Source organism: Lygodium microphyllum, chromosome 17, assembly GCF_053477565.2.
Source record: "Lygodium microphyllum isolate KBCC chromosome 17, Lygodium_microphyllum_v1.1.10, whole genome shotgun sequence".
Taxonomy (NCBI): Eukaryota; Viridiplantae; Streptophyta; class Polypodiopsida; order Schizaeales; family Lygodiaceae; genus Lygodium; species Lygodium microphyllum.
The window spans coordinates 33,845,240-33,870,616 of NC_141151.1; the positions used below are offsets into that span (position 1 = coordinate 33,845,240).

Sequence of the window (25,377 nt, forward strand, 5' to 3'; positions counted from 1 at the left end):
GAGGTCTATGTGACCGGATGGCAAGAAGGTGACTGTTGTGGGTCTAATCTTTGGGTTAGATGGAGTGGTTAAGTTGGTAGCAACTCGAGGCGCATTGCATCGAGTTGCGGTGTAAGGGAGTTAAAAGGGGCCCCTATTGTGGGGTCCGGGGGCCGCAGAAGCGGCCCGTGGCGGCCCGATGGTAAAGGGAATATTCCCTAGCCGACTAGTGGAGGCTCATATGGTAGGTCGGTCAGCAGGCCCGACCTAACGACCTTCACGGGCTATAAAAGCTAAACCCCTTCGCAGCCATCTCTCACTCATCTTTCACCCAGTGAGAGTTGTTGTTCCAGCTAGCCTTAAGCTCTTCACCTATCTTCTGTCTAGATCGTCATCTAAGCTTCACACAGTGGAAGCACACGGGTGGACAGAGCCATCTTTGTATTAGTTGTTTGAAGTAAAAGAATTTATTGATTCTCCTCTTATTTGTTGTGTACTCTCTATCTCTTTCTCAGATTCTGTTCGCTGCACCGTGTAATATTTTACAGCAAGGACATTATGAAATGGCACCATTGCATAGCATTTTTCTTGAGCATGATATCTTGCATTAGCCCATATATTGGCATTCTATTATTATAGACATACATCTATCCATATTTATCCCTTATTCAGGTGTGAGAGTGATTGACTCTGGATTTAGCATATTCATAGTAGCTCACATGGTAGTATCCTTTAGCAGTTTTTGTATGGTAGCATTACACCCATACTCTCCATAACTTTTTCTTATTAACCACCAACATCCATAAGTGATCAAGAGAGCTTGTGTGTTTTGTGTTGTTGGATCTGACCATCCTTTATATTTTTCCCTAGGTACAAATACTTAATAGGATAAACAAATTCTAAAAAAAAAAAACATTCAAGCACCCTTTGTCTAATGCCTTGTCTTATTTAGGGTGATCCTTTGGGCTTCCTTCGTAAGATAATCATCATCTTTATAATCTTGATGGGTCCTCGGGTAGCCAATGAGCAACCTTGGCCTGATGCCCTAGCTGCTTTGCAATGGGACACCTTTAGATGATTACAAGTTGACTTATGCTTGGTAGTCCCTTTTTGGTTCCAATTTTGGGTCTGAGAAGGGATATTAAGTTAAAAAATACAATACCTCACACACATGTACACATAAATCATAAAGAGAAAGAACTCGTAAATGAAGGATATCACTTGGACTTAGTCACAAGAAGCTTTTGCGCAACAAAAGGCTCCCTCTAGGTGCTTCATCGAATTTGTTTAAACAAAACCCATTAATTGCACACACACCAAACTATCACAATTCGAGTTGCTTTCATTAAGTGCATGCATTTAACCATCCCACCACTAGTTATAACTATTAGCAATGAGCTAAGAAAACATCAAATAATTTTTCCTTTGCTACTAAAGGCATCTTCGACCTACATTGAATGCATCAAATCTCTCTCACCAGCTTGCCATATCATCATCTACTATTGTGTTTTCAATTTACAATAGCCGTACTCATCATTTTGATCCTTTTCTAACTACTTCCTACTATTCGAGTTGTCATAGATGTATTCTACCCAATCCAAACTCTCTAGATCTACGTTTGCTATTGCCCTACACATTTGGAGGCTATTTGATATGTTTCAAGTCATGTACAGCGTACAATACACTCTCCAACTCTAACTTGTTGAGATGTAGAGATGTGATAGGGAGAGAAGAGAGACACCATATACACTCCAAAAGACCACATTATATTGATCACAATCTACATATATATATGTGAGACCTAGTCTAGATAGGGTGAGCTATATATAGCTCCAACACCCCCACTCAAACAAAGGTACAAGGGGAGCACAAGGGAAAAGCCTGAGATCCTAAATACAAATGTACAAACATGATCAAGAAGGATTACGGCAAGTGAATCTGTACATGTGAATTGAATCTAAATATGTATGTACAAAGATTACCAAGAGCTTTGAGGTGTATGACGTGTATATGTGAAGTGTATGGTGCCTACAAGGAGTATGTACAATGGCACTACAATGTCATTGTAGATTAATTCCCAAAGATTGAAGTTGAGACAACTCCAAGTTTCGAGCATAGCAGCAGAGTGAAGCATGCTTCATTAAGTCCTTTGGTGAATATATATGTAGTCATCTGATCACTTGGACAATGTTCAATCATGATTGTGTTTTTCTTTACTTCATATCAAACATAATGATAATGCACTACAATATATTTAGAGTTGTTATGTTGAACATAGTCTTTAACAAGACTAATAGAACTTTGGTTATCATATCAAAGTGGTATGCTGGAGAGAGGAGGATGGCCAATATCTAATAGAACTTCTTGAAGCCATACTAATTCTTGAGCTACTAAAGATGCGGCTATATATTTAACCTATGTGGTGGAAACAACAACACAACGTTGTTTCTTCCTAGTCCAAGAAACAAGACAACCATTGATAAAGAAACAATTTCCACTTGTAGAAGGCATAGATAAGTGAGAGCTTGCCCAATCTGTATCTATATAATCTAAAAGTTGAAGTGAATGTAGAGAATTAGAGTTTTGTTGGCGTCAATAACCAACCCAAAATCTTTAATGCATTTCAAATACTTCAAAACTCGTTTAGTTGCAGTCCAATGTTTGAGGCATGGAGAACTAAGATGTCGTCCAAGAAAATTTGTAGCAAAAATAATGTCAGGGTGAGAATTTAAGCCAACAAATTAAAGACATCCAACAAGATTAGCACAAGGTTGATGTAATGCTCATTGTCCATCATTCTATAGAAAGTGAGAGTTTTTGGTAGTGCTCACAAGACAAGGAGTACTAGGAGTGTGTGCAGAACCCAAACCAAACTTCTAAATAATATCTTCAATGAACTTTGTTTGACGCAATAATAAAACATCCTTTTCTTGATAGCGTTGAATCTGAATACCAAGCATGAGTACATGTCTCCAAGATCAACCATGTCAAACACAAAAGATAAAACCTTCTTTACTTGTTGAAGAAAGTTGAGATTGTTAGAAAAAAGTATGGTATCATCCACATATAGAGCAAGAATAACAAGACTATCATTGTATCGCTTGACATATAAGTTACGATCTGAAGAACAAGAGATAAAACCCTATTTTGTAAGGAAGAGATCAATCTTTTGATACTAAGCTCATGAAGATTGTTTGAGACCATAGAGAACCCGATGAAGTCTGCAAGAAAGATTTTCCTTATGTCTAACTACAAATCCCTTTGGTTGCTCCATGCATATCTCTTCCTTTAAATCACCATTAAGAAAATAAATTCTCACATCCATTTGGTGAACCTTCAAATCAAACTCAACAGCAAAATGTAACAAGACCCAAATACTCATAATACGAACAACATGTGAGAAAGTTTCTTGATAATCAACTCCTGTAATTTGTGAGAAATCTTTGGAAACTAGCCTTTCCTTGAATTTTTCAAATGTTCCATTTGCTTTTGTTTTAGTCTTATAAACCCACTTGCATTTAATAGCAGTATGTCCAGGTAGTAGCTCAATTAGACTCGTATACCTTTAGAGAGAAGAGATTCATATTAAGCTTCCATCGCTTCCTGCCATTGTTCCTTATGTGGGGATGACATGGCATCACTATAAAAGACTAGGTCTTCACAAATATTGAGAGCATTCTCAAGAATATCAACATCATAAACGTGACAAGTACCATGCTTATTATCAATTGGAAGATCAACATAAAGATCAATGCCAAGGTCATCATCAACAATAATAGGTGCAAGTTGTGAATCCTAATTTGAAGAGTCAATATTATCCCATGAAGGAGGTTAATCATCATATAGAAAAGGAAAAGAAGTGAGTAATGACTTTGTATCATCAACGTCCTCTAGTGACCACGTCTACCTAGCATCCTCTTAAGATCAAGTGTTGCCCATAATTTGCTCATTGAAAATAGCATCGCAACTTATGATTACCTTCTTGGAATATGGATAATAAAACTTGTAGCCCTTAGAAAAAGTTGAATATCCAATGAAAATAACTTTCAAACTATGAGGTTTTCTACAAGTCTCTTCGGGTACATGAATATAAGCAATACATCCAAAAGCTAGAGAATATGAAACAGAAGGAGTTTCACCTGTCCAAGTAGTAATCAATATTTTACTAGAAGGAGCAGTTGTAGAAAGATGATTTTGCACAAATACTATTGTTAAGACCGCTTCAGCCCAAAAACATCGACATAAGCTAGATTGAATGAGCATGCATCACATGGCATTGAGAATAGTCTTATTTTTACATTCAACAATACCATTCTATTGAGAGTAGGGAACCATATATTCATGATGAATACCCTGATTCCACAATAATCATAAAAAACATTTGAAATGTATTCTCTACCATTATTAATGTGAAGTTTCTTGATGCGACAACCAATGTAAAGTTCTGCAACTTTTTGATATTGCTTAAAAGATAATAAAGCTTCTTATTTGTGTCACAAGAGAAAAATGGTAGTCTATCTTAAGAAGTCATCAATAAAAGTTATGAATTACCGATATTGAGATTTTGATGGAGAAAAAGGTCCACAAATATCAGTGTGAATAAGATCAAGGAAATCTCTAGAATGAGTTGTGGTGGAAATGGAAAAGGGTTTGCGAAAATACTTTCCAAGTGCGCAATATTCACAAATACCCATATGAGGATGAGCTTTGAATTCCATACCTTAAACAAGGTCATACTGATAAAGATCAACACGCTTAGAAAAATCAAAGTGAACAAAGTGATGGTGCCATATTTTGCTGTTAAGATTGCCAAGAGTTGTAACAACATTTGCAACATTTTCATTTAAAGATAACTAAAAAAGATTACCATTTCAAGGAGCAACCGCTATGGTTTGGCCATCTTTCTCAATGCAATACTTGGTATGGTCAAAACTTTTACAAAAAGAACAAGATCCACAAGTCTTGGAATTGAAAGAAGATTCATTTATATATTTGGGACATGTAAAACTCCATGCATAATTCTTGTTGAAGAAAGAGTACTGAGATATAAACCACCTATACCTTTGACTTGGCAGGTTGTGTCATCAACAAGATAAACCAATTTTTTGATAGGAATAGAACAATAATTATGTAACCATTGGGACTGATATGTCATGTATCATAAGAGATTCTTAAAGAGCATAAAGAATATAACAATGAGCTGCTTTGTCACGTCTGACCCCACTTATTATAAAGAGTTTGTTATTCTTCAAAGATAGGTCCTTTAGTTTCAAGGGTATTATCATGAGCTTGATCAATTAGTTGAGGTGGACATTCATAATTACCAAGAATAATATCATGCAAGTCATCGCCTTCAAGAATTAGCAACATCTTTACTTTCCACCCAAGGAATCCTTGTCCTTAAAAGTGAGGAATGGAACATTGTCCACAATGAGATTCGTTGATGATGATCAAATTCAACATAGCTGACTGAGAGAAAACGTACTATATAAGATCATAGAATCTACACACCTTGTACAATATGATGAGACAAAAGTGCAGCACAACAAATCATACACAAAAGATATGTTCTAAGGAAAGACATTGTCATGTGTCCACCACTACAAATTTGAGGGAGGAGTTTTTCTGCCAAGAAATTGATCACATTATTCAGCGTCATTAGAAGTTTATTTTATGTTGTGTGTATTTTTTGTGTTTGCATTTGCATTACACACGAGCATTTGTAGTTAGGCTAGGTAGATTCTCTTCATTGCATTCATAATCTCTGTCTGTATGGAGCATCAATTGATTGGTTGCATATCATGGATCCAATATTTCGTATTTTCTTAAATCATGAGTGCATGAGCATGAAGTTTTGTTTCAAAGCATATGTTCTTGTTAGGGCACAATGCATGATGATAAGGTTCTTTTGGCAAGATCATGAATATGGCTCCCTAACCTTGAGTCCGTAGAAGTAATATTGACTTCAACAAAAGTGCTTTTCACACTAGCAAGTTCGAGAATTCTAAAGAAAACTTGGACCAATGTTGATTTTCTACTCCCACTTTTTCCTATCTTATGCTCATTGGCTATTGCTAGACTTCCTTTTAGAATTCTGAGAGGCCTTGATGGAAAAGTTGCTAGGAAAGCTACTTGAAGATTTGACCAAACGTTTAACATGAGGTTTGAATATCAAAATAAGGTTCATAATAAGAGTATGGTAAAAGGAAAAATATGATGTTTAATGCTACTTTTCTACTGAAATTTGATGAATTACAGAGGATTTCTTGTTGGTTCCAGCATTGATGTTATATGCCAAAGAGCAGAATGTGTCCCTATATAAAAGCTTATTTTATAGCTAATAATAAGAAGGCGCCAATGATATTGGTAGCTCTATAATATAAGGAGATACCACTATCGGAAAGTATTGAACTCTTTACATGGACAACTTGTGAAGCAATTATCATAGAAGCTTTTGCATCCACTATAGTGTTATACTTCTTGTTTGACAAGTCAAATGGATTCTTTGCTATCATTGGAATAAAAAGCATTTTCGTCGTTGAAGATGTGCAGATGAAGGAATCCTTTGAAGTGTGAGGATGACCGTTAACAAAAAGCTAGGCAAGTGATGACATACGCAGTATTAATGGCTGAATATAATTGTCATATAAATGGCATAGTCACTGTCATCAAGATATCGACAAAACCAAAAGCTTCCAGCTTTAAGAAAATCTTAAGTCTTAATTAGGAAAATCCACGGCTTTTTGCGTGACGGCGAGCAGAAACGTGCTATTGAAGGAGGTGAAGAAGTATGAGTTTAAAAGAACGGCAACCTACCTGCAATGGGGGGGCATTGACAAAATGCCGTAGAGAGCTGAAGAAAACGCCGATGGGAGAATCAAAGGTGGATGAAAAGCATGCAGAAGGTGACGCAATTGAAGAAGAAAGATAAGAAGACGGGACTGAGGATCAACGAAGTTGCTGCAGTACGAAGCGACGTAAGGTCACGCAATGACGATGACGAGTTTTGGGAATAAAGTTGACCACTGAAAGTGAGGGCGGTCAAAGAAGACGACGTTGAAGGTGACGAAGTGGCCGTTGCAGGAGGCGAAGAAGAAAACTCTAAAAGTGATGAAGGCCGAGTGTGCCACATCAATGTGCGAAGAAGAAGGTGAAGATGGCGTAGCCAAAGGGAGAAGTTTGAATTCATGCATGCTTTCTTCCTGCGAAATATAAAATATATTGAGTACGAAACTTTACACAGGACTAAGTCATATTGTATGAAGCTTTATTTTGGAACATGGGCATCAGGATCGCATGAGGAGGAAGAAGATCACAAGACTATTTAAGTTCATGCAAAACATGGAAACAAATGGGCTTGAATTGCCAGACTTCTTTCTTGGTCGAACTGTCAACGCAATTAAAAACCATTGGAATTAAACACTCCATTGGAAGCATCTTAATGACGAGAAAGCAAGGAGAGAATTGTCATCAGATCACTCAGTTAAAACAAAGAAAGAAATCATTGGCTCTAATATGACTCGGCCAACTGCTCACGAAACTGGTTTTGATTGTGGGATAGAACGACATCAGAGTTGACACTTAAATTTCCAAATATTGGGAACATAGAAGAACACACTTATGTCTCCATTGTTTTTCCCTATTATTAGACCAACACCTCGTCCAAATGCCTTCACTAGTTATAGTGCTTTATCTATAAACAAAGTGAAAATTACTGTCCCAGAGTCAAAAATATTACCCATAGCTTAAATTTGCCATTGTACACAATCAGTGATATCTTCCATAAGGCCTCGCATCTCATGGAATATCTCCATGTTTCAAACCCTTCACATATCAAACCTTGCCTGAGTACTTAAGGTGGTCATGGGTGTTGCATCATGTAAGGAACAAAAAGTTGTTTCTCTCCTAAAACACCTACCCCATATGCAAATTCTTGTATTGCTTCGCGCAGTTTCAGTAAAGGCGACTAAAGCTACATCAAGATCCGGCCACTCAGGCAAGAATCTTTCAATTTTAAAAAGTAGCTTGAAAGAAGGACAGGTGATCTCTCTGCCTTTACTATGCTCCCAATCGACAACAATCAAGCATCTTATTTAACATATATCCATGAATTTATCTTGAGTTCTCTACATCTCGCTTAACATCCCTATGATGAGCAACCTGCACGAACCCCTGCACATATTATTTTCATGCGACACTTGGTGAACCCAACGCGAAACCATCGCTTTTGATTGTCGAGATGGGAGACTCTTCAAATACTCCACCCACTTCATCATCGAGTGCTTCCTCCTTTTCGACTGATGAGATGAAGAATTTATTGCAAACTCTTTCCTCAGCCATTATGATGCAGAATCAGTAGATACAGTTATCAATGCAGTAGTAGTAGTAGTTACATCAGTAACAATTGAATCAACAACGAATGCTATATCAAGAACAAGAGTATATGCATGGTGCAACCAAGGCGATCGAGGTTGTGGTAAGTGAGTGTAAATTATTTAATGACCGAAATGTTTCAGCCTATCTTAAAGCCTTTGAAAGCCAAATGCACTTCTTCGAAGTTTCTACTAGTTGGAGCAACTATTTCCTACGGCTTGTCACTCCTGCTTTGCATGTTAGAGCGACTGATTTATTTATGCAATACTCAAATTGGAATGTCTTCAAGAAGGTGCTCAAAGATGAATATTTTCTAGAGAATTATGGTATTTCTATGCGGAAGACATTCAGAGAGTGGGTCTATCAGCCAACAAAGGACTGATATAACCTGTTGGATGCACTTGAGAAAAGAGCCCTAAACTTGGAGAAAGTGGAGTTATTCTTGCAGGCGATTGATCCTACACTTCAGGATGAGTTGGGAGAGCTTCTTACAGACCGTATGCAGCCTATGGGATTGAAGATTGATTGGCAGTATGTTGTTGATGTGGTTTCCACATTGACCAAGAGATGGAGATGGAAGGCTCGCTTTGGAGAATGGCATGCAAACACCTCAAGCGATGTCTTCTCCTGCCTCGACTTCTCCTACTTATCCTATTGCTCCTTTCACTTCTTCTCCTATGTCTCATCTTGTGTCTATGCCTACTTCTATGCCTATGCCTATGCCTATTCCTGCTACGGTTGTTAGACCATTTGCCAAACCGACTGTCGAAGACATGGTGGAGGAAATTTCAAAGAACTTGAAAGATCTTCAAATGAAGATGACCAGAAGAGAATATCAACCACTTAACCCAACCCAATTTCTACCCCAACCTCTTCTACTCCTATGAATTCTTCCAGAAATGATCATGTTTGTTGTTGCATGTGGTGTGATAGTCCAAACCATGAGCAGAAGGACTATCAAGACTTTGAAGAGGCAAAAAGATTGAATTTGGTGGTTTAGAAGGATAGGATGATATGTTTCAGAGATACTGAGCAACCGATTAAACCAAATTTTGGTAAAGGAAGTACGAAGATATTATTGGAGGAGTCTCTTATGCACTCTTCTTATGTGAAGTGAGAGGTGGCAAGAGAAGTTGCTGCCTATGGTCTTCAATTGGAGCAATTGCCAAAGAACAAATCTCCTTTATGGTCCTATGAACTACATCCAAAAAAGAAAGGTAAAGCTTCATCATCTGAAAACTTTCAACCATAGGAGATGCAATTAGAAAAGGGACCGGAGGGAATGAACACATAGATGTCTTTTCTATCTATGCTTACATCATGAAATCTCAAGGATTTGAAGCGCTTGTTGAAGAAAAGTGGAAAAGAGATAATGATCAACCTAAAGGATCGAAGAGGGCGACTAGGAGGAGTGATCCAATTCTTCTGCCTTCTTCTTCAAGACCGAAGTAAAGTATGGCCAATGTACAAAAGCCAAAAGTACAAGAAGATCAAAAGGCCCTAGAGACAAAGGATCCAAAGCCAAAAAAGCAACATGGATACAAGCTACTATCTAACATCGAGACAACCACAAACTTGAAAAAGGTACTTGAGGATCAAATTCTTAATTACAAAATTGAATTAACTCTTGGAGAAGTCTTGGGATTGACAAAGGAGAATTTCATGATGTTATCATTGGCATCATAAAAAGAAAACGACAACTTATTGAAGAGCCAACACAAGATATGATCCATCGAGAGGCTTTAGCTGTTGCCGAGGCTATTCTCTATGGGATTGAGGAGATTGATTCTAAAGAGGAGAATATTGAGGAGTCTATAGATGGAGCTCTATGTATGCAGTCCAAGAAGTCTCTTCATCCTTTACTTCAGCCCATATAGTATGATGAGAGCGAAGATGTGCCTAGATTGGTGCCTCGAATCCATTTTTCTCGAAGTCACTAGGCTCGTGCGACTATAGAAATTCTAGTCAAGCTTGGAGAGACTGAGACTCCTTGTGTTTCTCCTTTGGATCATGGCTCCGAGATTAATGTCATAGTAGGAGGTTTACATGATAGTGGTAGATGGCTAGTTGATGTGGATCATGGTTGGCATATGCATCTAGCCAACAACAGTGCAAGAGATTTGTATACAGCTTGTCCAAATTTGAAGATTTCTATTAGAGATGTGGGTGAGTCTTATCATTTCTTTGTGGAAAAATCTTGTTCTTATCCTATTATTTTGGGGTAGCCATTTATTGGTGAGCCTCGAATGGAGATTAAGGTTTTGGATGATGGGTCTATCTATGTATGGATCCGAAGCAAGGATGGAAAGAGAGCTGTCAAACTCATGACCGTTTGTATCAACCATTAGTGAAATAAGGATTCCTTCAAGGATTCCCCTGTTCCAGTACATTGTCTTGCGAGAATTTCAATATTACTAAAAGCTAACAATCAAGAGTTGTCATATGTCTTATAGGTCCATTATCTAGTGATGTATTGTGAAATTTCTGATTTCATGCTTCAAAACAATTTGAGTGTTGAGGATTCTCTAGAAAAAGTATTCCTTGATGACATGTTTCAGCAAAAGAGAGTTGAATGTTGATGTTTATACACAACAAAAATTGTGTTTACTAGCACTACAACACAATGCCGCCATACACGCGTCCATTACACGCGAAAAGTTACGGGCGCGTGTATGGTCGTTTATACTTACAGCAATATCGGGCGCGTGTATACATGCATGTAACAGCGCGTGTATAATTGCATGTGTGGGCGCGTGTATTTGCGCATTAAGTCTGTCATAATACACGCTCTGTTACACGCGACACAGAGCCTAACTACAGAAACCCATTTCTTTTCAAAACAGAAAACCATTAAGTTTTAAAAATGTCATTGTGCATTGCAGTGTTTACAAACCATTACAAAATCCCACTACATGCACTTACAACAACGTAATATATTGAAAAATATATCTTCATATGGTTATTGAAAGACAAAGTATACAATAGAAATGTCATGAATTTGGAACAATACAGTGATGGATTGGTTAGGGTTCGATCTCATCTTCAATAAGATCCATCCTTGCCAAACGATCAACATCAATATCCATTTGATCAATTTGTAAGGCTACGATTAAATTTATTCTACTATCGCTATTTTGCCCATTGATAATGGTACCGATGCCTTGATCATTCTCATCATCATCACCATCATCCTCAATGGAAGGGTCATCCTCATGATCATGAGAAATGGCACGCTCATCCTCATTATCATGATCATCTACATTGGCATGTTCGACATCATCTTCTTTGCGGCTTGCCACATCCTCCATATGCTCCATATCAGTGAATGTATTATACATTACTTTGGAACGTGGTGCAATAGGGATGACATACCACCATTTACTGTCATGCACCATTGGCAGATAGATAACCTGCTCAAATACACATAATTCATTAATTAATTAGCATATCAAAAGTCAAGGGGTGCGCGAGCTTAGATATATATGTACATGAAACACATTTGTAAAAAAATGCATACCTGCTCACATTGTTGTGGCAATACGAGCCTAACTTTCTTTGTTTGCCAAAACTTTGTAGAGTCAATAGTTACATAGCCACTTGCATGGCGTTTTATCGTTGTGTTAGGCCCTTTTTCCACCACGTTCATTTGCCATTTGACATCCAAAACATACACAAAGAAGCGGCGAAAGTCAAGTCTGTATATGTCTTGGATTGTGCCACAATAATCATCAATTTTTCCATTGGCTCCCTCAAAGCTACTAATGACACCGCAATCTTGTGTATTCCTCTTTTCATCTATTCTTTGTGTTCGAAAATGCTTGCCTTCACACCATATAGCATTGAATATAGTGCACTGGACCAAAATATAAGCAATATCTATGTAAGCAATTAATGTGAATAAATATGAAAAGCCAATCACTTACAAAGAATGCAAATTTACATTTGTTCTATGTACCTTTAACATGCATCCTCGTGCATACTCCCTTTCTTCCGCCATGATATGCAGCCCCTCATCTCTCTCTGCTCTCTCCATTTCCTCATGCAACCAATCAACATGAATATCATTCGGAAGTGTTGCTAGATGCTTAGGGTACGCCTTACGAGAGCCATGTTGCCTCCGAAAGAGAGCTCTGTCTGCTTGCCTTTTTGTCTTTGCATCCTCGTATCTTGTAACCCATCTGCTCATCACATCACTATTAAGGATGCAAGTGAAATTAAGATCATCAATCAATGTTCTCTCAATTACTTTGCTCTGTCCTTTTCCTTGAGGCACAATAGACGTCATCCTCAAGTCCTCTTCATTGCTCCATAGTCGCAGCAAAGAGCTATCCACCTGATCAAGAAATTCTGATATATATACAAGAGACTCTTGTATCAACCAACCCTCAGCCATGCTTCCTTTGGGCCTTGCACTTTGCCTCACAAAGTCTTTTAAGGTCTTCATGAAGCGCTCTAGGAAGAACATCCAACGGGCATGCACAGTGCCACATAAAGCAATTTCATCCACTAAATGCACAATGAGATGTAGTTGACTTGTGAGAATGGTTCGCGGAAAAGTCTCCTCTACCATACAAACCACCTCCACTGCCATAACACGCGCATCATCCAATGTGGCTGGATCAATTGCTTTGGAACTAACATATCTGAAAAATAAATGCACAGTACGTTATACCTCATGCACATTCATTTTGCAAGGTATAATGAAGGGTGATCTTACATGGGATTTACATACCTCACAAGCTCGCCCATCTTATAAATACATCTTTTCAAACTCCTGTCTGCACAATGGTCGATGCTAGTAGGTAGTATGAACTGCGCACATAAGAGCACATGTATATTTGGGTTAGGGCATTACAAAATTTAATTTCAACCTACAATAATTGGAAAACACTTACTTGGAGCATCTTGTGCCAATCGTGGGACTTCAACCCATGTAGTTGCTCAACCCCTCTTTTCTTAGTGGTTGTAAACGCTCCCTTCAACGATCTCATGCATCCAGTGGGAGTACGCAAAGTGGTGATGGCTTGCTTTACCTGCTTCTCCTCCTTCTTTGATATAATCCAGGGAGCAGGCGGAAGACGAACGTGCCCACCCTCCTCTCGTGGCCAAGCTTGACGCATACGTCCTGCGACCTGCAAGTCCTCCCGTACGCTAACATTGTCTCTTTTACCAATAACATGTTCCCAAATACTAGATCCCACATTCTTGAAGATGTGCATGGGATCAAGAAGATGGTTGATCTTGAGATGGGTCCAATATGGTAGCCGGAAAAAAATGGAGTACCTACACAAGGGATTGCAGACTGTCATCTTTATTCCAACTTTAGAGACTACACAAAACAAGATTGAAAACAATGGAGATGTACCTGTTCATGCCATCTGGAGGAAGAACATTTGAAGACTCCCAAATACGCTTCCAATCTTTTGCACGAAGTGTCTGTGGATGAATGTTCCTCTTACTAGGAGCATATTTAGGGTGATCTGATGGGAGAAATCGATGATGATTATCGAATATGGTCTTACACAAACCATCAGCATACTCATGTACCAATGAAGGGCCACATATAGGACATGCATGTTTACCCGATGTCCTCAAACCTGTTAAAATAAAAAAAAAGTTAGAATAATAAAGTCAATAGTTATAATTGATATAGCTAGTAGTATTAGAGTCGGGAGGTAGTTAGAATTCTTACCAGAACAATCGCTGTATCCTGGAAAGTCATGCATTGTCCACATCAACACTGCTTTTAAGTCGAAGTGTCGAGAGGAGGGAGGCCTACTAATGTCCACTACCGCAACACCTCTCCATAGTTCCTCCAACTCATCAATCAACGGTTCAAGATAAACATCCATATGCTTGACTTTATGTTTCCCTGGAATCAGAAGGGATAACATAAGATGTCCCTTCTTGATCGCCATTGATGGTTTGATTGTTTGATTGTTTGCCAAATTCATTGATTCTATGATTGTTTTGATCTTACAAACTATCTTGATTATGTTACAGCGACGGGTTATGGGGAGAGGGCCCACAGCCCACGAGACTGGGTATGCTCGCCGCAATAGCAGACGTGACACGTGGGCCATCTTCAGAAACGAGGGACGTATTACGGATGAGCAGTTTGACGCGGCCATGAGACCATACGGTCGACAGGTACTTGAAAACTCTAAATGAATGATTTCGGTTTATTTAATTGCATATATATGTATACTTACATACGGTATATTTCTTGAACAGGCACAAGCTGCTGATGCTCCTGCCCCTGATGATCCAGCCGCCACTGCTGATGTTCGTACCACTGCTCCTGGTGGAGGCGAGCACCACTCATCGGAATATACCGATGCGAGCTCCTCTGATCATGGAGAGAGCACAGGGTCCTCATCATCCTCTGATTAGCTTTCAGAATACTGTAGTATGTGGTTGTACAAAAATTTTTTGTAACTGAAGCCATGGGCTTTTTTGCACCTAGCTCCCTATTTAACTTTGTATATATTTGTTCCTAATTAAAGCCATGGGCTATTTTGACATATGGACTCCCTTGTACACAAATGTATCATGTATTGACAATGTATTGAATCGTGAGTCTTGAGTCGTGTATTAAGTTTTAGATAGTAATATTGAATCGTGTATTCATAGAGAGTGAGTCTTGAAATCTAAATCGCTCTTTTTTTATGGTGCAATGCACCAAAAAAAAATCCAGAGAGTGCCTTTGGGTGGCTGGATGCTGGAACAGCATCCAGGCACCCAAAAGCACTCTCTGGATTTTTTTTTTCCCTCTGCGATCGCGTGTATAAGCGCGTGTCATCTGTCAAAATCGCGTATATTTGCGCGGATAGTCTGTTAGATTCGCGTGTAAATTTGCAGCAAAACTGCGCAGAACGCGTGTATGGGGTCGTGTATTCGCGCGACTGGCTATCACTGTACACGCGCTTTTACACGCATGTCTCTGGTCGCGATGATACACGCGCTATTACACGGGCCCGACACTTTTTTTCCCAAGTCATTTTGTGCGGCTAGGAGCGCGGGTATGAGCCCGATCCCTTGTAGTGTAGGGTATTTTCATCGAGGGTTGAAATTTGCAGGTTGTAGCAATAAAGCCAGAGTTTAGACAAAATATAAGATAGTTGACAAGAAGGTTAGACCAGTTGCAAGACCACTACCTTTGGACAGTGATGAGATGATTAAGAGAGTTGCTATGCAACCTCCTTTATGAGATCCTACAGGTATCAGACATAATTTTTCAACTGAGACATTGAAATAAATGAAGATTGGGACCGAAGATTTTTTTCTTCGTAAAGAGGTAAGATGTTTTGAAGAGATGTTATGTAGAGCATGGGAGAGCTTTTACTTTCTTCCCACATGAGATTGGATGTGTTGATCCTAGGTTTGTGATGCCCATGGTTATTTTTACCATTCCGCGTGTCCCTTGGAATCTACGACCTATTCCTGTACCAAGGGCTCACTTGCCTAAATTGGTAGAGCTTTTGAATGAGGGAATCAAGATGGGAATTTTAGAGCCATCTTTAGCTCCATATTCCAATAGATGGTTCATAGTTCCTAAGAAGGATGGGACACTCAGATGCATACAGGACCTACAGTCAATAAACAAGGTCATTATTTGAAAAGCTGGTGTAGGACCTATTGTGGATGAGTTTGCTGAAGCTTTTTCTGGACGTGCTATCTATTCACTCAATTATCTTTATTCTGGATATGATCAATTCCAGCTTGCTCTTGAGAGCAGAGATTTGATTACGATGAAGATACATTTAGGCCTTGTCTGAATGTGTACGCTTCAGCAAGGAGCTACTAGTTCAGTTTCCCATATGATGAATGGGATGAACAAGGTTCTATGAGATTTTATTCCTGAGGTTACTATGCCTTTCATTGATGACTTGCCTATCAATGGTTGCTGGAAGAAGGAAAAGATAATTCTTTAGACGATCATGGATGCAGGCTCTTTGTAGCTTCACATATTAGAGATGTTGAGAAGATTCTTTGCAAATTGGAGAAAGTGAAATTGACCTTGTTAGGGTTGAAGTCTATTTTTGGAGCCAAAGAAGTTTTAATTGTTGGATATATGTGTGGATATTATGGCAGGAAGCCTTCTCCTACAAAGGTTAATGCCATAGAGAAGATTGCAGAGAATTGCTCTTCTACTTCGGAAGTCTATAGGTTTCTTGGAGCTTGTGTGTTTTATCTTATTTGGATTCCTCATTTTGCTTATATGGTAGATGATCTCTACAAGCTCTTGAGAAAGGGGCAACATTTTTCTTGGGAGATAAAACATACTAAAGCTATGTGGAAACTGAAGACATTATTGAGAGCTGCTCCGACTCTTCGAAAGGCATATTATGAGTGTGGGAGACCTATTGTTCTTATTGTTGATACGAGTCCTATCCACATTGGATGGGCTATTGGCCAAGATGATGCAGATGGGAGTAGGTATGCTATTCGGTTTGGGGTGAAAGTTCTAAATGAGTGAAAACGTAGATATTCATAGGTTAAGAGAGAGCTCTTGGGAGTTGTCACGGCTCTCAAGAATGACAAAGAGTACTTCATTGGTGCTGTTGTGATGGTTGAGATTGATTGTTTGCCTTTTTTAGGTATGAACATGAGTTGTTCTACTCTAGATATTGCCATGCTTAGGTGGATTAGGTACATAAAATCCATGAATCCTAAATTCAGGCACATAGCAAGTAAAGATAACCCAGTAGCCAATATGCTTTCACAAGAAAGGTATGATGATATGGATTTTCCTTGTATTGATGATGCTGATGATGGCGATGATCTTTCAGTCATGCATGCTTATCAAATTTTTCATGTGTCTGCTTTGGAAAGCTTTGATGAGTTTTTGAATATAGGAGAGTATTTACAAATTGGTCATTATTTGAGTACTATGTCTAGACAAGATGGATGGACCGATGCAGACTTCAAGAAAATCAGAAGAAAAGCTTGTTGTTTCTTCTTGCGAAGTGGGTTAATTTGGAAGCATCCACAAAAGTGAGGAGGACAGCCATTGAGAGTTGTCTGTTATAGAGTTTCACAAGTGCGGATCATGAAAGAATTCCATGAAAGTCTTTGGGCTAGGCATGAAGTTGTTTGGGCAACTTATGAGAAGATCAAAGAGCATTATTGGTGGAGAGACATGTATAGAGATATCTCACAGTTTGTTGAGACATGCCCTGATTTTCACTTATTCTCTTCAATGAGGCATAGAGATGCCCTTCATCCTACCTACCCACTATGTGTTCATTACAAGTGGGTTCTTGATTTGATAACTATGGATGTTGGTTTATGGCAGGTGTGCTATATTTTTTTAGCACAAGAAGATCTCACAAATAAAGTGGAAGGAAGAGCATTACCAACGAAGTCAACTTCAGTGGTTTATAAGTTTCTTTTGGAAGATGTTATTTGCAAGTATGGATGTATTGGAAAAGTTACTGCAGATCGAGGTAAGTTGGATGCTGATGAGGCTAGGGAGTTTTTCTCTCGCTTTAGCATTAAACTTTCTTTGACTATAGCATATAATCCAAAAGGCAACAGGAAGAGCGAAAGAGGCCATCCATCCATTGTGAAAGCCTTGGCCAAAGCATGCGGTGGACAAGTCAGAGAGTGGCTGAGGTTATTGCCTTATGCCTTATGGGCTAACTGCACTACTCGTAGTGTGACTACATGATATATGCCAACTAAGTTGATGTATGGGCAGAAGCCAATCATGCCTACAGAAACTTGCAAACTTACTTGGAGTGCTTTACCATGGCAACAAGAAGAGATGACTAGAAAAGATCTTTTGGCTCTTCGTATTCGTCAGTTGGAGAGAAGACCTAAAGATATTGAGGGAGCAATTCAAAATCTCAAAGAGGTCACAATTTGCAACAAAGAATACTTTGATAGCAAACATAGATTGATGCCTAAAGAGATGAAGGAGGGGATTGCGTGTTGATATATGACATCAATCTAGACAACTAGTATAGTGCTATCCGTAAGGTTTCGAGACGATGGTTTGGGCTCTATTTAGTGCAACATGTCCATGACAATGCTACATATTCCTTCGCAGAGCTTGATGGTATGGCCTTGCAAATTTTGATTTTGCAAGGAAGAGAATCAAACTATTCAAAAGAAGAGATGATGCAGCAGCCTATGCAGTCGAGGAGTTAGGTGATGCGATTGATGATGGACTTGAGTCACGACATGAAGAAGATGAAGACGTGGACATTACAGATGCTTTTACAAAAGATGAAGAGATTGCATTGACTGTTAAGCTTGGCAGTGATGAGGATGGGTAGATGTGGCCCATCCAGAGGATGTGCAGGTTTGGAGGGGGTGGATGTCATGACGCTATCCGTCCACCACTACAAATTTGAGGGCGGGGTTTTTCTACCAAGAAAGTCATCACATATTTAGCATCATTGGAAGTTTATTTTACATTGTGTGTATTTTTTGTGTTTGCATTTGCATTATGCACGAGCACTTGTAGTTAGGCTAGGCACATTCTCTTTAGTGCATTCATAATCTCTATGTGGAGCATCGATTGATTGGTTGCATATCATGGATCCAATATTTCGTATTTTCTTAAATCATGAGTGCATGAGCATGAAGTTTTGTTTCAAAGCATATGTTCTTGTTAGGGCACATTGCATGATGATAAGGTTCTTTTGGCAAGATCATGAATATGGCTCCCTAACCTTGAGTCCGTAGAAGTAATATTGACTTCAACAAAAGTCCTTATCACACTAGCAAGTTCGACAATTCTAAAGAAAACATGGACCAATGTTGATTTTCTACTCCCAGTTCTTCCTATCTTATACTCATTGGCTATTGCCTACCTTCCTTTTAGAATTCTTAGAGGTCTTGATGGAACAGTTACTAGGAAAGCTACTTGAAGAATTTGACCGAATGTTTAACATGGGGTTTGAATATCAAAATAAGGTTCATAAGAAGAGCAGGGTAAAAGGAAAAATACAATGTTTAATGCTACTTTTCTACTAAAATTTGATGAATTACAAATGATTTCTTATTGGTTCCAACATTGATGTTATATGCCAAAGAGTAGAATATGTCCCTGTATATAAACTTATTTTATAGCTTATAATAAGAAGGCGCCAATGATATTGCTAACTCCACAGTACAAGGAGACACCACTACAAAAAACTATTGAACTCTTTACATGGACAGGTTCTAAAGCAATTATCATGAAAGCTTTTGCATCCACTATAGTGTTATATTTCTTGTTCGACAAGTCAAATGGATTCTTTGCTATCATTGGGATAGAATGTATTTTCACCGTTGAAGATGTGTAGATGAAGGAAGTACTCTGAAGTGTGATGATGACTGTTAACAAAAAGCTAGGCAAGTGATGACACACACAGTATTAATGGCTGAATATAATTGTCGTATTAATGACATACTCACTGTCGTCAAGATATCGACAAAACCAAAAGCTTTCAAGTTTAAGAAAAGCTTAAGCCTTAATTAGGAAAAGCCACGTCTTTTTGTGTGACCACGAGCAAAAACGTGCTATTGAAGGAGGTGGAGTATGAGTTTAAAAGGACGATGACCTGCCTACAATATGGGGGGCATTGACAGCGTGCCATAGAGAGCCAAAGAAAACACCGATGAGAGAATCGAAGGTGGGCGAAAAGCATGCAGAAGGTGATGCAATTGAAGAAGAAAGATGAGAAGATGAGACTGAGGCTCAATGAAGCTATTGCAATATGCAAGGACGCAAGGTGACACAACGACGACGATGAGTTTTGGGAATAAAGTCGATGGCTAAAAGTGACGACAACCGAAGAAGACAACATCAAAGGTGACAAAGTGGCTGCTGCAAAAGATGAAGAAGAAAATTGTGAAAGGGATGAAGGCCGAGTGTGTGACATTGACATGCGAAGAAGAAGGCTAAGACGATGTAGCCAAAGGGAGAAGTTTGAATTCCTGCATGATTTCTTCTAGCGCAATATACAATGTCTTGAGTACGAAACTTTATGCAGGGCTAAGTCATGTTGTTTGAAGCTTTATTCTAAAACAAGGGCATCAAGATCGCATGAGGAGGAAGAAAATCGCATGATTATTGAAGTTCATCCAAAACATGGAAACAAATGGGCTTGAATTGCCAAACTTCTTTCTTGGTCAAACTGTCAATGCAATTAAAAACCATTGGAATTAAAGACTCTGCTAGAAGCATCTTAATGATGAGAAATCAAGGAGAGAATTATCATCAGATCACTCAGTTAAAACAAAGGAAGAAATTAGTGACTCTGATATGACTCGACCAACTACTGACAAAACTGGTTCTAATTGTGGGATAGAACGACATCAAAGTTGACACTTAAATTTCCAAATATTGGAAACACAGAAGAACACACTTATGTCTCCATTGTTTTTCCCTATTATTAGACCAACACCTCGTCCGAGTGCCTTCACTAATTATAGTGCTTTAATCTATAAACAAAGTGAAAGTTATTGTCCCAAAGTCAAAAATGTTGAGAGAGAGAGAGAGTACGAGAGAGATACACAAGACATGCTCCCAAATAATGATTCATATTGATGTAGAGTTAGTATATATAGGTGAGACCCAAGTCAAGTGAGAGATTATATATATAGTTGTACCATCCCCACTCAAACAAAGGTCTCTGGCTGCGAGTGAAAAAACCCTTGGGGAGAACAAGGGAAAAACCCGAGCCCCTACATATACCTATGATACAAAAATGATTTACTATAAAGTTTTCTTGAATACAATGATACATGCCTCAATCAGTGAGATAAGAACTTGGAACAATACCAAGTGCATGTCTTAATGAACTTAAGCGAGCTTCACTAAGAGCTTTTGTGAAGATGTCTGCAACCATTTGATCACTGGGACAATGCTCCACCATAATGGAACCTTTCTTGACTTCATGTCAAACATAATGATAATGAATAGTATGCTTTGATTTACTATGTTGTATATAGTCTTTGGTAAGACTAATAGCACTTTGGTTATCGCATCGAAGAGGTGTACTAGATGATGAAGAATGTCCCAAATCTCCAAGTAGTTGTCGAAGCCAAACTAGCTAGCGAGTTGCTAATGATGCAGCAACATATTCGGCCTCAGTTGTAGAAACCGCAACACATCGTTGTTTCTTGTTGGACCAAGAAACCAAACATCCATTTACAAAGAAACAATTCTCACTTGTAGATCACATGGATAAATGTGAACTTGCCCAATCAACATCTGTATATCCAATAAGGTCAAGAGAAGTTGAAGAAGATAAAGAAGAATCCTCTCGACAATGATAAATAAGACCAAACTCCTTAGTACCCTTGAGGTACTTAAGAATACATTTTGCAGCATTCCAATGAATAGTGGAGGGGAAGAAAGATACTGTCCCAAAAAGTTAGCTGCAAATAAAATATTTGGTCTTGTGTTTAAACCAATAAATTGAAGACAACTAACAAGATTAGCAAAAGGTTGATGAATGGCTGATTCTTCATTGCGTGTTGTAGATGTACCCTTGGTAGAGCTCGAAAGAATGGGAGTGTTGGCAGAGTGTGCATTTGTCAACCCAAACTTCTTAACAATATCATTAATAAACTTTGTCTGGCAAAGAAGAAGTTTACCTTGTTGTCGGTATCGTTGAACTTGAATACCCAAACAAGAATGTATCTCACCAAGATCCACCATTTCAAATGCAGTCGATAAAAGCTTCTTCATGGCATCCAAGAAAGCAATATTATTTGACACAAGAATAGTATCATCAACATATAGAGCAAGAATAATAAAACATTTGTCATCCCTTTTGATGTAAAGATTTTAGTCAGCAAAACATGCAACAAAACCTTTAGATGTGAGGAACTGATCAATCTTAATATATCAAGCACGAGAAGCTTGCCTCAATCCATATAATGCACGATGAAGCTCGCATATAAGATGCTCCTTTCCTGCAATCATAAAACCTTCAGGTTGCTCCGTATAGATTTCTTCTTCAAGATCTCCATTGAGAAAAGCCGTTTTAACATCCATTTGGTGAATTTCTAGATCAAATAGTGTTGCAAAAGCCAAAAGCATACAAACAGTTGTGGAGCGCACAACGGGAGAAAATGTTTCTTGATAATCTACTCCTGTAATCTGCGAGAGTAACCTTTTGCAACAAGTCATGCTTTGAACTTATCAAACGAGCCATCAGCTTTGGTCTTGGTTTTATAACCCCATTTACATTTGATAGGAATATGATTTGGGGGGAGTTCAGTAAGAATCCATGTACCTTTGGAGATTAAAGAATCGTACTCAGCTTGCATAGCTTCTTGCCTTTGATCCCTTTGAGACAAATTGATAGCTTCCATATACGATATTGGATCCTCTTGGACAGACATAGCATCATCAAAGACATCATATTCAATAGAATAGAATCCATGCTCTATCTCAATAGGAAGATCGACATATATCTCCAAATTTTCATCAATCTTCTTTGGAGGTGAAGGAGGTTTATGATCATCAAAACTAGTAGACTCACAAAGCAAGTAAGGAAATGCACTAAGCAAAGCTATGTATCATCTGAAACATCTGACAAGCATGTGCCACCCATAGTCTTCTCATCAAATATAGCATCACGACTAATGATAACCTTTTGAGTAGAAGGATCATAAAATTTGTAACCTTTGGAATGATTTGAATAACCAAGAAAAATAACCTTCAAACCTGGAGGATCCAACTTATGTCGAGTGTCCTTGGGCACATGAATATAAGCAATGCAGCCAAATGTGCAAAAGTGAGAGACTGAAGGTGTCTTCCCTGTCTAGATTGTTATAGGAATTTTACTAGCAGGTGCAATTGTTGGAAGATGATTTTGAATAAAAAAGGCTATTAGAAGTGCTACATTCCAAAACTTTCAAGATAAACTAGAGTGTATAAGCATGCAACGTATAGCATTAAGAATAGTGCATTTTTTGCACTCAGCAACACCATTTTACTGAGGAGAATAAGGAACTGTAAACTCATGATGAATACCTTGATCCTTACAGAAGTCATCAAATAGATTGGATACATATTCACTGCCATTGTCACTACGAAAGAGTCTTTATAGAGAATCCAGTTTGAAGCTCCACACTTATCTTGTATTGTTTGAATATAGATAAAGCCTCAGACTTATGTCAAAGAAGATAGACATGTGTGTACCATGAGAAATCATCAATGAAAGTTATAAAATATCGATATTGAGACTTTGAGGCAGGAAAAGAACCGCAAATATCGGTATGAAACAAATCCAAGAGAGCACAGTAATGTGATGAAGTAGAAGTGTGGAAAGGTGAATGATGGTGTTTTCCAAGTGCACAGTACTCACATATTCCCATACGTAAATGAGAATTAAGATCCATACCTTGCACAAGACCATGATAATGAAGATCAAGAATTTTGGAAAAATTGGAGTGTGCAAATCGTTGATGCCATAATTTGCAATCTGCATCTCCAGGGGCAGTAACAACATTTGCAACCATATCGTTCAATGATAGCTCAAATAGATTACCATGTCGAGGAGCCACTGCTATAGTATGTCTATCTTTCTCTATATGACATTGATTATGATCAAAGCCAACAAACAAACCAAGATCAACTAGACGAGCAACTGAAAGAAGATTTCTTCACAAATCTGGAACATGAAGAACTCCTCTTAATATTCTAGTGGATGAAACAGTCCCCAGATATAAATCACCCACTCCTTTGACTTGACAAGTCGTTTCATCCGCAAGGTAAACAAACTTCTTGACAGGAAGAGAATGATAATTGTGAAGCCACTATGATTGGTGTGTCATGTTTCTAGTGGCACCTGAATCAACGATAAATAGAGAACCATCATGAACATGAAGTACCTTTTCTGGAGAGATATCATGATGCACAAAATTGAGCTCCTGATGAGTATGATAATCATCAGTTGTAGTTTGTTGAACAATATAAGCTCGAGAAAATTCTTCATCATATCTATGTTTATAAAAACGACGAGATGGATGATCTGTATGTGCACAATAATCACAAGGAGGAAAACTTTTGGATGAGCGAGGTTGCTTTGTAGTAACTCCATGCTCCTCATCATATTGACGTGCCCAGCAAATCAAAAGCCACATGGCCGTTCTTATCACAATAAGAACAATGTTTGTTAGGATAAGCAAGACGAGAAGATTTACCACCTTGATTAGGGCGTCCACCCTGCTAAAAATGTGAAGTGGGACGCTTGCGAGTAACAAAAGCAGCATCAAAATCCGTTTGTTCGTGAGTGACCAAAACAGCATCAGATTTTTCCAAATGATGCTCATGACGTTGAGAATATTCAATAAGAGATATGCATGCTTTGTCAAAGTGGATATCATCCTTGTTAGACAAAATAGTGATAATATTGTCATATAAAGGATCTTTGATGGTATGAAGAAGTTGAGTAACAATCTGATTTTTAGCAATAGGAGCGCTGGCATCACCAAGCTAATTGATAATGTCTTTAAAATCCTCAATATGAGAGTGCATAGAAGTACCAACCTTATATTGAAGATTCTTCAAACGAGTTTGGATATATAAAATTTTGGTGACCGATTTCTTCTCAAACATTGCGATAAGATACTCCTAAACAACATGAGAGGTTTCCAGAAGAAAGACATCCAACATAAGTGAGTCAGGAAGTGCATACAATATATAACGACGAGCTACTTTGTCACGACAAATCTAGTCAGTATGATCAATTTTCCATTGTTCAAATAATGGGCCATCAGTAAAATCAGAGAATTGTCATTCATCACATCATCACGTTAAACTAGGCAAGACATGTCACCCAAAACAACATCAAATAATTAGTCACCTTCAAGAATTAGCATCATCTTTGCTTTCCACCAAGGCAAGCCTTGTCCTTGGAAGAAGGGAACCGAATGTTGGCTAGACGGATATCCGTGAACAATTACGCAATTGGCCATGCTTGTATTTCGAGAGAAAACAAATCAGATGAGATCGCAAAATCTGCAAACCATGAACAAGACGAGCATAGTTGAGACGCGTGACAATCAAAATAG

General features: G+C 38.4%; 2 protein-coding genes across 2 annotated transcripts in view; both read right to left on the minus strand.

Moving 5' to 3' along the window:
* LOC148021772 (MADS-box transcription factor 23-like) overlaps window positions 1–25,377 on the minus strand; it is a 65,377-nt gene that overhangs the window by 19,676 nt on the left and 20,324 nt on the right. The gene's annotated exons all lie outside the window — the stretch shown is intronic.
* On the minus strand, window positions 6,963–12,385 carry LOC148021773 (uncharacterized). The gene is made up of 4 exons (XM_087698062.1): window positions 12,308–12,385; window positions 11,870–12,205; window positions 11,613–11,762; window positions 6,963–7,181 (listed from the first exon to the last, which is right to left on the minus strand). Exons 1-4 carry the CDS (start codon window positions 12,383–12,385, stop codon window positions 6,963–6,965), a joined length of 783 nt encoding a protein of 260 aa, XP_087554188.1.